Below are 16,216 nucleotides of genomic sequence, written 5' to 3' on the forward strand. Positions count from 1 at the left end.
CCCCACCCCACCAGCATGGACCATCTCATTATAACTTTCTTAGTTTCCAGCCTGTATAACTCAACAGAGCAGAAAGCTTGTATTTGAATCTGGATTGAATTAACACTAATTAACAAAAAATAAATTTAAACAATATCAAAAGTTATAGGTTGTTAGATTGAAATGAGATATGGGGATGAACTCATACCAAAACTTACCAAAACTCGATCTCCAATTTTGAGTTCTCTTTCTCCTTTCTTTACAGACCCAGCTTCAGAGAGGTTTGATATAGATTCACTTGCAGTTTTTGAAAGATTACTAATTTGAGTAGGAGTGGAGTGTTCCTTGCCTGCTGGTGGAGAAGTCTTTTGAGGAATTCCTGTAGGGGGAGCTGCTGCAGGGGGAGAAGAAACCATACTAACAGCTGATGTGGAGGCTGGGGAAGTAGCTCTAGAAGCATTAGCTGTCTGTGTACCATTGGCTTCATCTTCTGCCAGCACTTTTCTTGTCAGCTTTGATGGCCTTGTAAATATTCCCCGTGAAGGTTCACACTGGAAATACCGAACTCCAGCTACAGAGCCATCATTCTTGCCAATGGGTTCATCTAAGACAATCCCTGCCCACTGTCCTGGAGCAAACTGTGTTTCTCCAAGAAACTGAATAAAGCCAGGTTTGTTTCCATTGACCCAAACACGCTCCCCAACTCTGAAGTCATCCACAAAGTCATCATGTGCCTCCGAGGTGGGTGCGCTTGTCGGCTTTTCACTGGACACTGCTTTTTCTGCTGGAACTGGAGCCAAACACAATAAGGAAGCAATATCAGTTAAAACACATTTATATTCCAGTATGCATCATGAGCTTGTTTCCATTTAAAAATATCCAGTATGTAACTCTGAAGGAAGAAAGTAAACATGTATTTTTTACTACTAAATTGAGATTGCAGTATTCTCACATTTCCTTAACCAGTTTAAGGAATTAACAACTAAACAGCTTTTGATCCAGTCTTGCAATGTTTTAATGAAAATTTACCAGCCCTGCACAAAATCCACTTGCCCACCTTTACCATTATGACGACAAAATGTTTTACTTACTCTTCAAGAAAAATTGCTTGCCTCAGAACTCTGAATTGGGCTTAAGCATATTCTGAATATGTACCAAATTGTTCCATTATAAACATATCAGAACTGGATAACTGAGAATTGCATTTTGGTGCTGGGATTGTCCAAGATATCCAAGATCTGACTTCCCGCAGAAATTGGACGCCTGACTTCCTTAGGTGTCTTTGAACATCGCAGTCTGTATTTCTATTGTGAATTTAATTTGAACATCTCAAGATGCTTTACACTCTTCAGCAAGTTTCAGAGTAGCAGCTGTGTTAGCCTGTGTCTGCAAAAAGAAAAGGAGGACTTGTGGCACCTTAGAGACTAACAAATTTATTTCATCCGATGAAGTGAGCTGTAGCTCACGAAAGCTTATGCTCAAATAAATTTGTTAGTCTCTAAGGTGCCACAAGTCCTCCTACTCTTTAGCAAGTTAAGTCTAACCCTCCACTGAGGTAGTATTAGTCACAGTTGATAGGTGAGGAAACAGAGGTACAAAAAAGCTTGAACCTACAGGAAGTCCATAGAGTCAGGCCTAGAATCCATGGAGTCTGACTCCCAGGCCTATGCTTTAACCATAAGCTCATTACTCTCCTTTGGACCATTTAAAAATGGGATACATTTAATAATCATCAGCTTCATTTTTTGAGCTGCCTGACTAGATGGTCAATTTGGCAAAAATTGCTGCTTTGAGAAGATGAGAGCTTTGGGCCTCCAAGACTTTACAATATTTGTATGTATACAGAAATTAATGTTTGTTTCTAAGACTCTAAAGTACCAGCATATTTTACTCAGTAGCTGGAACTTTCTGAAAGATCAAAAATAATAAATACACAATACTACGGCACTAAATTTAAATTTAAGAGCTAGAATGTAAAATTGCATATTACTGTCAAAAAGGCTTGAAGCCTTGTATTATGGCATGATCACTTTAAGAGATTACTGTACTGAGGGGCAAATAAACAGCAGTTGGCTATACTGGCAAGCACATACCTCAGACCTCACATAACCAATAATATGCCACATAATGACATGTCAGCTGCATTCCAGGTATCCTTAATTTGTTATGAGTGATCTGCTCACAATTCACAAGTCTGGAAGCGTGGCACACTCCGAAATAGAATGCTCTTCCTTAGAACGATCAATTCTTTGAACATTATATCACTAGGTAAATGGAGTAACATTCAAGGAAATAAACTAATCCTTTAAGTTTTTTAAAATGCATTTTTCTTATGAACTCAGAATTATGCCCAGTTTGTAAATTCAGATTTTAACTCGTACTGAAGACATCAGTTGAGTTAGACCAGATATATAAGAATTCAACTGCAACCTTCAGATTAGTTTTTGTTAGAAGAAAGGATACTTAAGAAAAAAGTGTTAAGATGTTAAAATCTTCATTACCAGCAGCAACAGATGCAGATGTTTTCAATGCTGTACTTCCAGGCTTGCTGATCTTGGTAGGAGCCTTAAGCCCACTTGGTTTTAACATACTCATCTTTCTTATGTCGTCGATGTTTATGCCCTTTGTCCGTAGTAACTATCTTTTCCCAAACATGGATGCAGTATGTGCTTCTATGTTTTCTGCCTTTGGATTAAGCCTGTATATAAAAACGTTAGAGACAACATAAAATACATATTTTAAATCCTACAGAATAAAAAATTTGTAAAGAAATTGCTGTACAGAAAGTACAGTACAATAAAAGTCCCATACAACTACAACACGAATATTCTCAGCGGGAGTCAGGCACTTCCCACGTTTTAGAAGACTATTTCCTACTGAAAGAAATCTCGAGTCTGAAGCTAAAGCATTGAGACAATTCACGACATTAAACACTGCTGTGTTCAGCTTGAGCTTTAAACTAAAGAGCTATTTTAAGAATGAAAAACAAAGCCCTTAACAGCATTACTAACACCACCAAGCACAGATGTAATCATTCTATGCACCGTACGGTTTTAAGTCAAGTATTTTTAAAGTGTTGCAACAGCCCAGTGAAAACAAATTTAGACTAGCAAGAGAGCTAACTGCAAGTCAGTAAGGGACTTGGGACTTAGGACAAACAGAAAGCTTTTTAAAATGATTTGAACTGAAAAGCTAAGATGGATCAGCAGAGTCTGTTAGACTCAGAGAGCTAACAAGTAAACACCCACCTCAGTTCTCTTGGAATCCAGCATTTAGAATCATGAGACCCATTAGCTCATCATAAAAGTCCCCAATACAGTGCCCCAGCTCCAATCCTTTGGAACCAGAGTCAGGAGGAAGAGGAATTAGGTTGCTGGGATAAAGAGCAGCTCTGACTCAGAGACCAGCTATAGGTTTCCCAAGGAGACATGCCATGAGATTTTTGCTCTAAGAGAAGGAAGGCATCTTTTCTCCTGACTACAAAAGCTTTAGAATTTGCTTCCTTCAAATATAATTTGAATTTAAAGCCAGTGTTTTGGTTTTTTCTTTAAAACTACACACTGTTCTACAGTCAACATACCTTGGATATACACTAAATTTTACAAAGGCAGCATTTAAGTTAATAGCATTTTGGTTAAAGAAACACTGACAGGGCAGTGATGACAAATGACTATTAAAATTGCACTAGGGAGCTGAACAAAAGCTTGGGGGAAAAGGTTAGAAGAAATTTAGATATGTAGAAATCACACTCTACTTGTTCAACTATTTTCTCAGAGCATGACAAGCAGGAACTGAAAGGTGGGTCCTGACCCTACTATTTACTTGGCTATGTACACACTACAGCTTATGTCGGTATAAGGTATGTCACTCAGGGGTGTGGGTAAGCCGCCACCCCACCCCAAGTGATGTAAGTTACACCGACCTAAGCACCAATGTGGACAGCATAATGTTGGCGGGAGAGCTTCTGCCATCCGCTTAGAACATCTGCATCAGTGCAGCTGTGCCATTGTAAGCTCTGGAGTGTAGCCATAGCCTTAGTGTCTTGTACTAAGTAGTCTTAGTGTACACAGGCCAGACGCTTGCGGCTTTTAGTTCTCCCAGTTCAAGTACTACCAACACCCGGGCCTGCAATTTTGGCATACGATAAATCCTAAAGCAGGAGAAGCAGTAATGAAGGAGAAAAGGAGTACTAGTGGCACCTTAGAGACTAACAAATTTATTTGAGCATAAGCTTTCGTGAGCTACACGAAATTCATTCTACAGCACTGAAGACTGAGGAGGGACAACATCAATGCCTTTTACCTACCCAAGTCAATTTTACTCTTCATGTATTATTAATGGACAGCATGCTAGAGCTGCTGAAAATCAATTCACTGTGAAACAAAAAAAGTATCAGTCATGCTGCCTCGCAGACTTTGTGACTAAGTGAAGCATTCTTGTACTATTTCAAGGTCAGCCGTGCCAAATTCAAACCATGTTCTTATAGCTATGCTAAAAATTTACACTTTACTAACAAGCTGTAATTACCACCTCTGATGTTTGGCGCTTAAGTTATGCACATAAATAAGAAAATTCTGAGGTTGCTAAAAGTAACATTCTTCATCAAGTGATCCTAGAAACATGTCTCCAACCCCTTTGTTAGAGTTATGACTAAATGAAGAGAAAGTCTCTGGGGTTATTCTTTTAGTGAGGCATGCATAAATCACCCATGAATCTTAAACTTGAGCTTTCACATGCATGAACAACAGAAAAGAGCCCTCTGAAATCAAAGCAGACAGACAGTCATGACAAATACAGACTAAGCTGTGAAAGAACAGGAAGGCATACATTTTATAAACAAGAATAACTAGAGCAGGGGTGGCCAACCTGAGCCTAAGAAGGAGCCAGAATTTACCAATGTACATTGCCAAAGAGCCATAGTACTACATCAGCAGCCCGCATCAGCTCCCACCGCCCCGTTCCCAGCGCCTCCCACACACCTGGAGCCCCGCCAATCAGCGTCTCCCCCTCCCTCCCTGCACCTTCTGATCAGCTGTTTCGTGGCATGCAGGAGGCAGCGGGGGGGTGGGGGGTGGGAGGGGAGAGGAGCGAGGGCACGGCAGGCTCAGGGGCAGGAAGGGGTGTAGTGGGGGCAGGGCCTGTGGCAGAGCCAGGGGTTGAGCAGTGAGCACCCCCCCCAGCACGTTGGAAAGTTGGCACCTGTAACTCCAGCCCCGGAGTCGGCGCCTATACAAGGAGCCGCATATTAACTTCTGAAGAGCCGCATGTGGCTCCAGAGCCACAGGTTGGACTCCCCTGAACTAGAGGGTCACACACTTTGTTGCTTCTGAAGGCCAAATACACTGCATCCATCAGTGTCCTTGTATCCCTACATTCCCCCCCTCCCCCAAGCTCTCTCTCTCTCTTTCTGCCATCTTCCCATCCCCCTCTATTTCAAGGGCTCCCTGCAGCCCCACTTCCAACCCTCCCTCATCCCAAGGGTTCTGTATACCCCCCCATTGCCCCATCTGTCTCCTTGCCCCCCCATGCCAGAGTCTGTGTGCAGCCCCATTCTGCACTTCCTCTGACACAAGGGGCTAATCAGGTAGTTCTCAACTTTCAATTCCATTAACGTTAAAGTTTCAAGAAAGATTTAGAAATAATTTCAACATAATTTAGCACTTTTCGCAAACTGAATCAAGATGGATGCTAAACCTAGTTTTTATTATCCATCAGTACAACTGACTCATCTTAGGTCCATTTTGAACAACTAGAATACCTGCTCATTTAAATTTTTCAAACATAGTTATAGTTATTAAGTAAAGGCTGGTAATTTAATCAATCAGTGATTAGGTTTGTAGCCAACTTCAGCAATACAGGAATTGTGAACACCACCATTGCAACGCTTGCTCTCAAAAGTTTCAGGTTACAACTGCAAGAGTCTTCATTGATCTCAGCTGTATAAGTAAAATCATAGCCCATTTCAGTATTCTCAGAGGCAACACTGTCCCACCAACACTGAATAAGACAGCTTACCGTTAGCCCAAAGTGAAGGAAACTGACTCTTCACTAAAAACAAACATTTTAAAATCAAGATTCATGACTGTAGTTCGTTCCAAGTCTAGCCGTAATAAGCCAGCTCATATGCTTTTCTGCCTCCATTTTCTTCTCCCTAAAGAATTTGTGATTTAAAGGTATTTTTGGGAAAAGCTACAAATTGCTACCTGGATTCTGTCACATGATCTTGCCCAAACCTAAACTCAAAGCCAAAACCCATGGGGAGAGGTGAAGGAGAGGAAAAGGACCAGGCAGCACTAAACTGAGCAATTCAACTTAAAAAGCAATTTGTACCCATCTTTCTGACCAAGTACCAGCAACTAGCTTGAAAGAGAATCTTACACAGTCCTCAGCCAAGGTAATCATCACATTTTGGGTAAGGAAGTCTTCGAGACCGAGGGAGGGATACAAAAGAAGGAGAAAGAGGAAATACCATAGTATCTGACAAAGGTACAGAGTTGTGAGATACTGTATCTTGAAATTGAAATATTAGATCAGCGGTTCTCAAACTGTGGGTCAGGACCCCAAAGTGGGTCGTGACCCTGTTTTAATGTGGTTGCCAGGGCTGGCTTAGACTTGCTGGGGACCGGGGCTGAAGCCCGAGCCCCACCGCCTGAGGCCCAAGCCTACGGGGTTCAGCCCTGGGTGGCAGGGCTCAGGCTTTGGCTTCAGCCCTGGGCAGCAGGTCTCAGATTACAGGCCCCCTGCCCAACGCTGAAGCCCTCGGGCTTTGCGCCCCCTGTCCAGGGCAGTGGGGCTTTGGCCCCTCCACCCTGGGCAGTGAGCTCGGGTGGGCTCAGGCTTCAGTCCCTAGTCCCCACTCCTGGGGTTGTGTAGTAATTTTTGTTGTCAGAAGGGGGTTGCAGTGCAATGAAGTTTGAGAACCTTTGTACTAGATTTAACTCCGCATAATGATTCTCATTACTAAAACCTCATGGAGTTAACAAGAAATTCTACAGCTCTTCTTCTGAAGCACGTCCCACTTACAATAACCTGCATGTTTATCCCTTTTCAGGGCATGCAATAACCCTACAAATTAACCTAGAAGGAAAATAAGCAGGGCAGAAAGGCTGCAATAAGGAGTGCAGAGGACCAACAGAGCTGTTGTAATCCGGAATTTCATTCTCTCACTCTACCCAATTGCATAATCATGGCCAGTTTGACTCTGCTGGTTTCAAGTCCAAGTTTGCAATAAATGAGGATTCAGTATGAAGTCAGGAACATAGGACTTGCTGTACCAGTTCAGATCAGTCATCCATTTAGTTCTGTGTCCTCTCAGGCACTGGCAGTAAAAAAGTTTTAAGAAGAAAGTGCAGAACCCCATAGTGGACAATTATGGAATAACCTGGCCATAAAGAGAGTTGCTTCCTAAATTCTGACTGTTAAAAGTTGACTTATGACCTCAAGCATGCGGGTTTTATATACCTCCTACTCTTTCCTGCCAAATCCAGATGGATATTCTTATTAACTATATAATAGTTTCCTAGAATCCCCCTAAACATTTTGACTCAGTCTTGTGGCAGTGAGTTCCACAGGTCAGTTATACATGTGTATAGAAAAGGCTATTTCCTTGTATTTGTTTTTATTCACTGCTTTTCAATTTATATTGAATGTCCCCTTAATGCATTTTAATAAATGGGACTGCCTGATTAATTATTCTATATAATTTATTATTTCATACACACCTCTCACATCCCCTAACTAAATTAAACAGTCCTAATCTTTTTACTTTTTCCCTGCATTTTCACCCATCATCTCCAAACTCTCTATTTCTGCTCTTTATCACATGTTCATAATAAAAAAAAGCGGAAGACTTACTATTCAATTAACTAAACATGCAGAGAGAAGAGATAAGCACTTTCCCTTTGGGTGGGGAAAGTAGGGTAAACAGGCAGGGAATAAAGACATATATTTTATTCTGCCTTTTAAATGCTACAGTATCCTGTATTCATTTCAAAGCCAAAATCTATTTAATTTAATGCCAGTGGTGTAAATCCCTGATCTAAAACACATCTGAAAATCCCCAGGATGATTTTGGGAGATTTGCTACAAGAAATAGTGGCAGGTAGAAGGGAGAGGCCAAGTGTAGAGGGTTAAAAATGTTACTGCTGTGAAATCTACAGAGGTGATGATGGATGAGCAAATATTTTTAAAATAATTCTTAGGGCCAGGGAACAAGACAGACATGCCTCTAAAGTCAGTTACAAAAATAAGCTTGAACCGGGTTTATTGTGCTGAGCCAGAGAAGCAGCAGCAGCAGCACCGGACCCAATAACAGGTGAAAGGCAAACACACAGTCATCAAGGAAATTACATGACTAGGGTATGTCTACACTGAAATGAGACACCCACGGTTGGCCTGTGCCATTTGACTCAGGCTAAGGGGCTTGGGCTATGGGTCTGTTCAATTGCAGTGTAGACACGGTCTTCACTATGGAGCTAAATTGGCACTGCTACAATCGATGCAGCGGCATCGATTTAGCGGGTCTAATGAAGACATGCTCAATCGATGGGTGAGCACTCTCCCATTGGTTTCTGTACTCCACATCAATGAGAGGCAGAAGCAATGTCAGCGGGAGAGCATCTCCGGTCGACATAGTGTAGTGTAGCCCCCATGGTAGGTAGATCTAAGCTACGTCATCTTGAGTTACACTACTAACGTAACTCAAATTGCGTAGCTTAGATTGACCAGAGTGGTAGTGTAGACCTGCCCTCAGGCTCAGGCTGGAGCCCATCTCTGGGATCCTCTTACCTCACAGAGTCCCAGAGCCTAGGCCCCAGCCACGCCCAAACATCTACACCTCAACTGAACAGCCCCTTATCCTAAGCCCTGCGAGCCTGAGTCAGCTGGCACCGACCAGTTGTGGGTTTTTAACCGTAATGTAAACATGCCCTAAGAGGGAAAAAAATCAACTCAGAAGCACAGAGTTGTTGAATCTCTTTTGGAGATTTTGACATTGCTTCCCTTTGTTGGTTTGTGCTTCAATCTTCAACTCATTGAAATGGCGTTCTACTGTTTTGTTTGTATTTAATCAGAATATTGTTTGTCTACCTAAGATGAAAATTTGTAACAAAAATACAAACGTGTCAATTATCCCCACTAAGGAGTGAATAGTCTCAAAGACAATTTTTTTCCCCAATCTCCAAAAAGCTTTTTCAGATCACTTTACTTCTTTTAAGCTTAAAACAGCATCTATTTTTCCCCAAGGTCAAATTTATACTACAAGCTTGCTCATGTTTTAAACTGTTTTCACTAGTAAAAAACAATGTCAAGTAAAATACAGCTACACCAGCCTGTATCAATGGAGTACAGACAGACAGACACAGCATGGCGTAGCCATGCTAAATTAAATGCAACATCTGATCTTGAAAACAATCTCAAGACACAGGCAATCTTTTAGAGGAGCTGGAGCTCAAATGTCCCTATTTATAGTATTCAGATGTTGGCAGGTGTGCTCTATAATCAGGGTCCTGGGAATTCTGTAGCTTTTCAGTGTCAGTGACATGTTCTTAATACGTTGATTTCCTCACAATGAAAGTTACATTTTTAAAATGCCTTCCTTGTCTCCTTAACTTCAGAAGGAATCCCACCCACAAAGGCAGAATATTTAAGACATTCCCCACCCCCTTCCTTCCTACATCAAAGTGCTTCACTAGACATTGATTCAATAGCTGGCTCAATGGCTAAATAGTATGATGCTATTCACTGCCTTCCTCTCAAGGGGACAATTAACAAAACAGTAAACCCATAACTTGTAGGGCAGGAAAATTATGAACACACTCTACAGACTGAAGCTATTCCTTGTCTGACCGGTCAGACCTGGAGTCAGGCAAGCTTCGCAGCCTTGTCACAATGCCCATTTCATAGTCATAATTTAGTCCATCTTTATGCTGGCAAAATAAATGTAGTCCTTTGCCTTGCTAGTACTATCAGGTTATTTTCTACAGAGATAATGCAAACACAACATGTGTCAGATAACCTGCACTGTTAATAAATCAAGGCTAAAAGCAACAGCACCGTAGTCTCATTTTCAATCTGTTTTGGAGAAAATCTCTAAGGAAAAAAGCCCCAAAACTCCACAGAGCCAATTTCAGCAACGAAAAATAAATTTTACTCTGGGAGGGATTAAGCAGGTGAAAGCATGTGGAAGGAGTTAGGGATGCATCACTATCACATTTCTTTAACAGAAAACAAGCTGAGAAATTAATTTATTAATGTAGCAAGCTCTTTAAAGGACTGTAGTTCCCCCACACCCTTATTTGTATTAAAAACATTGTCTACACATACAACCAGAGATAGACAATGGCCTTATCCATATTTAGAATGTGGGCAACGTAGCCTCTCAGCCCTTTGCTCCCTAGGCTGGTAAGTGTAAGCCATATGCGTTCTAGTTTAAGCTACTGGACTCCAGCTGCTGTAGACAGGGCAAGTCAAAATGGAAAGTATACACACACCACTGTACAACCTCTCCTGAATCAAACACCCCAAAGCAAACCTGGGTCCCCATTGTGGTTTGTTCCACCTCAGAGATGGTCTGAACTGAGCCCACTAACTTCTTATTTTGCCTGAACCGATGAACAGTGTCTGAGATTAGTGACAGAGTCACTTTTGATTTTATCTGAACTCAAAACCAAAGATGAGAGGTGGCTCGTACCAAAGAACAGGGTCATTCAGTTGGAAAATGCCAACAGCTAGATGTTTGAGAAATTAAGGTAATTTTTATTGGTACTTGGATAAGAATAGTATAGTTCTCTACTGCTAACTTATTACTGGGACATTCCCAAAACGTTTGTCCTCAGCACCCAGCCCATTAGTGGCTGCCTATGACAGCAAGAGTCCAAACTGGCCTGGTGGCACCAAGGCATGCTACCATGCATGAATCCTCTGGCGAGCCAGATATTGTTGATCACTTAACCAAGTCACTGGCTGCTGCTAGATGATGGGAAGAGACAACACTGAATCTAGATGTCACTCACTCAAGCTGAAAGTGCTGGAATTTGATTCATCATTTCGGCGCAGCTCAGCAACCACCAACCCTAAGCTGACCACCCGTCACGCCAAACCAAGCTGCCAGCTGTCTGCTGAACGTATCAAAGGCCCTAAATGAGAACCAAGTCAGATGACAAGTCCGTAATAAATGGCGTCAAGTTTCAAAGAAAAGAAACACCACTCACCAATTCATACAGCTGTTCACAGCCACAGAGTTAGACAAAAGTCTGAGCAGAATTAGGAGTGCTCTGCTACTGGCTGTGACGACATATCACCAGAGTTCTCAGGACTCGTGTCCATCAGTGGCTGGCGCAGTTCTTCACGCAAGTGGTCACTGAAAAGTGACTTCTGAAGTCATGGTGAATGTCAAAAGTCATTGCTCTCCTGAAACCAGGGAAAGAGCTTGCAACATTATGTCAGTATCAACCAATATCTCTATTGTCCATGCCATTCAAGGTGTTAGAGTGTCTCATTCTTCAGTACATCTCCCCAGAAGTGGAATCAATACTCAGCATCGAGCAAGGGGGCTTTCAGACAGGTTGGAGCATGATCAAGTGCTAGCTTTGACAACTTTCATTGAAAAAGGTTTTCAGAATAACCCAAAGATGGGAGCCATATTTCTGGACCTGACAGCAGCATGTGACACAGTCTAGTACACAGCATGTGACACAGTCAAATTGTCAAGAGCACTCCCTGCATGGGTAATCAACATTGTTGACCCTCTCCTCCACAATAGACATTTCTGAGTGCACGTGGACGACAAACCAACAGTCTACCCCAAGGCTCTGTGCTGGCACTGACGCTTTTCAACCTGTACACAAGTGACCTTCAGCTTTCTTACCCAGTCCCATAAGTTCACGTATGCAGATGACATTTGCTTAGGTGTCCAAGCACAGTCATTCCCAGAACTTGAAGATGCCCTAATTCCTGGCTTGATTAAGATGGCCGAATATTGTAGTCGGTGGCATTTACAATCAAGTGTGACCAAGAAAATCGAGTGTTTTCCATCTTTACAATGCCAAAGAAGTCCAAGAACTGAATATCTTTCTCAATGGACATCACTTGAAACATAAATCCCACCCAGTCTCTTGGAGTAACCCTGAAAAATCTCTAAGATATCTTAACCACCTGAGGAAAACTGTGGCTAAGGAGAGGCCACATAACAACCTTCTAAGCAAATTGGCTGGCACTTCACACTTTGTGGGGTGCAAATGCTCAAACTTTCCAATCAGCCAGTTTAGCCTCTGTTACTCTGCAGCAGAATACTGTGCTCCAGCCTGGCTCCCTTCGTCTCGCATCAAGTTGGTTGACACACAACTATATTCAGCCATACACACTGTAACTGGGACAATTTGACTCACACTAGAGCTGTGGCTCCGCATGTTAAGCAACATCACTCCTCCACACATCCATTGTGAGGATGCTAAACCCAGAATAGTTGAGAAGATCAGGACAAACCCAAGCCTATCACAATGCACAGTCCTCTTCGACCATAAAGAGCACGTTTGTTGCCGCGGCACCCATCTGGGCCCGCTTGCCTTGCCCACGCTTCTTTGCAATGTCAGCGTGACTGCAACATCAAAGAATGGTATGCAGCTGATGTCAGAAACCGGTCTCTTATAAATGACTCAGCCACATGTGTACCAGGTTTTGATTTGACATGGGCCCTTCTGACCAGATTTCTGAATGGGTCAAGGTCAACATGGAGCCAGCCTTCATACCCGGGGCCAATGAGAGGATCCCACATGTGGCTGTGGCCAAAGACAAACAATGCTGTACGTCACGGATGACTGCCCTCTGGCCAGATTTGATGGTGGTCTGAGGTCTCTGCACTTCGCTGATGAGACTGCCACAAATTGGGTTGGCAAACTCTGCATCCAGTATGATGATGATGATGTATGGATCAGAATTTAAATATCAAAATTGTTCCTTCTAATCCCAGAAGGTGGGGTGCCATTTCAGTTACCAAAATAAAAGCAATAGTAGCGCTCTGGAGGAAGTATGTCTAATCCAATACCCTGAGTTAGGCATGACATCTCTCCAGCAGCAATGTCCTGGGTCTACTACCTCTATGGGGAAGCAGTAAGTTCTCTCTGGGGGCAGTATAACTGAGCCAAGAGGAGGATAGCTAAATAAGGTGCTAGTTGCAGGGTATAAGCAATAGGGAATCTAGACTATGAAGTCTGTGAAGTCTCTCTTTGAATCTAGATTCTCTATTGCTTATACCCTGCAACTAGCACCATATTTAGTCCCAGTACATGGGCCAAAGAAATGACATGGATGAAGACTGAACTCCCCTCTTTGTCCAAAAGGAAGCTCCCCAAAACAGGCAATGTGGAGCAGCTTAGCTTAGTTATTGTGTAGTAGTTTTATTCAACATGCTGTATGACATCAGAAGTAACTGAGCCAGCAGCTGGAACAGAACGTTTGAAACAGCAAACCTGTCTTTTAATTTCTTAGTGTTAAGACTACTAATGCTGATAAAAGAACAACATATGTCATAACTATCTTTGTGGTTATAGTCCTTAAACCATGAAAACTTTGCACTTGCAGTTTATCAAGATTCTTTGACAAAATATGTATTCCATAAGTACAGCCTAAGACAGGATATTTTCAGAATTCTGGGGTCTTTCCCTGTTCGGCTAACTAGATCTACCCTTTGTCACAGATTGATTGTTAGTGGGGAAATACTAAACCATGGGACGGCAATAGACTCTTGTTGTATGAAACAGTTCAATTTCAATAACCGGTTTTCTTGAAAATTGATGTATTTAATAGTGTATTTAACACACATTATTTGAAATTTTCAAAAACTTTTTTCTTTAACCGTCATATTTGTTTTTTTAGTGTTTTGCGTGCAGCTGTTCTGTAGAGAAATGCTGTAGTGGAAAATAAGTGCTGTATTTTATTGTATTGCAGCAATGCCCAGGCATGCATGAAGACATAATCCCTGCCCCAAGGAGGCTGCAATCTATGGCTCCAATCCAGAAATCCAACCCACTAGCAAGGACCCATGCACCTGTGCAAAAAGTTCCTTGAAGTCATTGGGGCTCTCCAGAGGTGCAGAAGTCCATACTAGCATATCTGACTGCAAGATCATGGCCTAAGAGAGCAAGCAACATATAAAGAGTTAGGGAAAAGGGATGTAGTCAAACCATGTACTTTACATTTTAAATATGTATTTCCCCTTCAATATACATCAACTACATATGACTGACCATCAGTCTTTGGATAATTAGTTGTCCAATTTCTTGTGGGTATCACATTTAAGAAAATTACTTGAAATCTGAAGTTGTAATAATTATATTAAGGTCTAGAGATACAACAGCTGTGAGTGGTTAAAAGTGAACTTTTTTTTATTTACAAAAAAAAGTGCAAGACACTAACCAAAGATACATAGATACAATATTACAAATATATTTTTAAAAGATGAAAATCTGATCCACCTCTTCTCACCTGCAAAGAGCTGAGATACGTCTTTCCAGGACCCATGCGTCACAACACTAATGCCTAGAACAGGATCCAAGGGTTTAGATCCTTGTACTGCTTGTGACAGCATCAACTTTTGCAAGCAGAAATTCCCTGAACTTGGGCTCTTAGGATGCAGACAGTATCAACATGTAAGTTAAGAATGTGTGCATTTTCCCCGCTCTTTGTATTGTGACCTCACTAGCTGTGATGTCACAAGTAAACAGCCTGGTTCCCAGAATGTCTGTTAGAACTCCTCTTGGAACTATATGAAGGGCCATGCTAGCTTTGTGGGGTAGCCGGTCTTCTCCAATTAAGAGCACCATTTGCCTCTCTGGTGCAGTCTTACTATAACTGTGGCTGGTTGAAATCTGAAATATTTGTTAAGTAAATATATATAATCCTGGAAAGCAACAATTTATTGTTGAGGCTCTAAAGACAGATCTTTGCTACCATTTGACATATAGGTTACAGGGAGGAGAATTACTTCACTCCTTCCTAATAAAACTAAGCAGATATTAGCACAAACACATTCTGTGGCTCCCTTATAAATCTATAAAAATCCAGGTACATGTTCATTTGCAGAGGATACTTACTACTATTTTTGTGTTGATTATATTATACATTAACATACCCTAATTTTAATACAACAAACTACAGCTGCTCTGCAGTATTCTTCATACTAGGGGTCTGTTTGGTGTTTTGTTTTTGTTTTTGAGGGGAAGAGTTCCTAGAGGGCTACTTAAGTTCTGTAAATATCTGTGCGGTTTTTCTACAGTGTTCACTGTGCAGGAAACTGCAATTGTGGACAACCTATTAAGGAAATATAATAAAACAGATTGTAGCTAGATTTGAAATGCGGGGAAATTTAAAAATACAAAGAGCTCTAAGATTTACTCACACTTTGCTCCCTTGGAAGAGAGGGTATCCTTTGGTGTCATCTAATCCTATACTTTCTTCTCTCTCTGCCAGAGCAGGATGCACTGAAGCAGCAGGAAGACGACAGAGGGACTGACAGAAGCATAAGTGTCCTTTGCTTCCTACTGCTAACTGAGCTCTTGCTTCCTTGCAAACTGATAGGGGCTAAGCTTCATGCAATCATACTTACTCTTAGCATAAACTAATTTCATTACATCGCTACACTTTGTAGCAGTCATCTAATTTCTGCCAAGAGAGGACTAAAAATCTTATTCTAGCAACTTATATAAAATATACTAAGAGGTTACATTTTGTTTTTGCACAGGCAGCTCCCAAGGTTGATTTTCAAATAAAGTTTGGCAAACATTCAGAAGACAAGAAGCAAGAACATTCTAATATTGTATTTCCTGGCTCAGGGTGCTCATTCATAGTTTAATCTCATTCTCTGCAGTCATGGGTTATATATCTGCTGTGTCATTTGTTTTCTTCAATATACAAGCCTCCAACCAAGTCAAACGTAACACAATCACCTGTATATTTAAGTCCACATAATGTAGCTTTACCGAAATTATAGCTTAATACAACGAACTACACACAAAAATGTAACAAGCAGCAATTTACTAAAATGTGTTATCTTCACAGCTAAAGTGCAGATTCTACATTTAGAAAGAGCCCAGCACCTTCCTTTTCACACTAGTATCTCCTAGCAGAGTTGGGGGAACATGGAAATATTTTTTTTGTTTTGCTTTGCACAAATTGACTTTAAGCTGTTCTGCATTATATTATTTCCTCTTAGGGCCTAGACAATTCCCTATTTTCACACCAT

The 16,216-nt window shown here is 41.5% G+C and overlaps 1 protein-coding gene across 5 annotated transcripts in view; it reads right to left on the reverse strand.

Moving 5' to 3' along the window:
- CLIP1 (CAP-Gly domain containing linker protein 1) overlaps nt 1-16,216 on the reverse strand; it is a 113,964-nt gene that overhangs the window by 73,633 nt on the left and 24,115 nt on the right. For all 5 annotated transcript variants that reach the window (XM_074972998.1, XM_074973003.1, XM_074973001.1 and 2 more), the window contains 2 exons: nt 2,481-2,677; nt 198-769 (listed from right to left, as the gene is read on the reverse strand). In XM_074972998.1, coding sequence (XP_074829099.1) covers nt 198-769; nt 2,481-2,574 — 666 coding nt within the window. In that variant the 5' untranslated portion in view covers nt 2,575-2,677. Of the gene's footprint in view, nt 1-197; nt 770-2,480; nt 2,678-16,216 lie in introns of those variants that run through there.

Source organism: Natator depressus, chromosome 15 (genome assembly GCF_965152275.1).
Source record: "Natator depressus isolate rNatDep1 chromosome 15, rNatDep2.hap1, whole genome shotgun sequence".
NCBI lineage: Eukaryota > Metazoa > Chordata > Testudines > Cheloniidae > Natator > Natator depressus.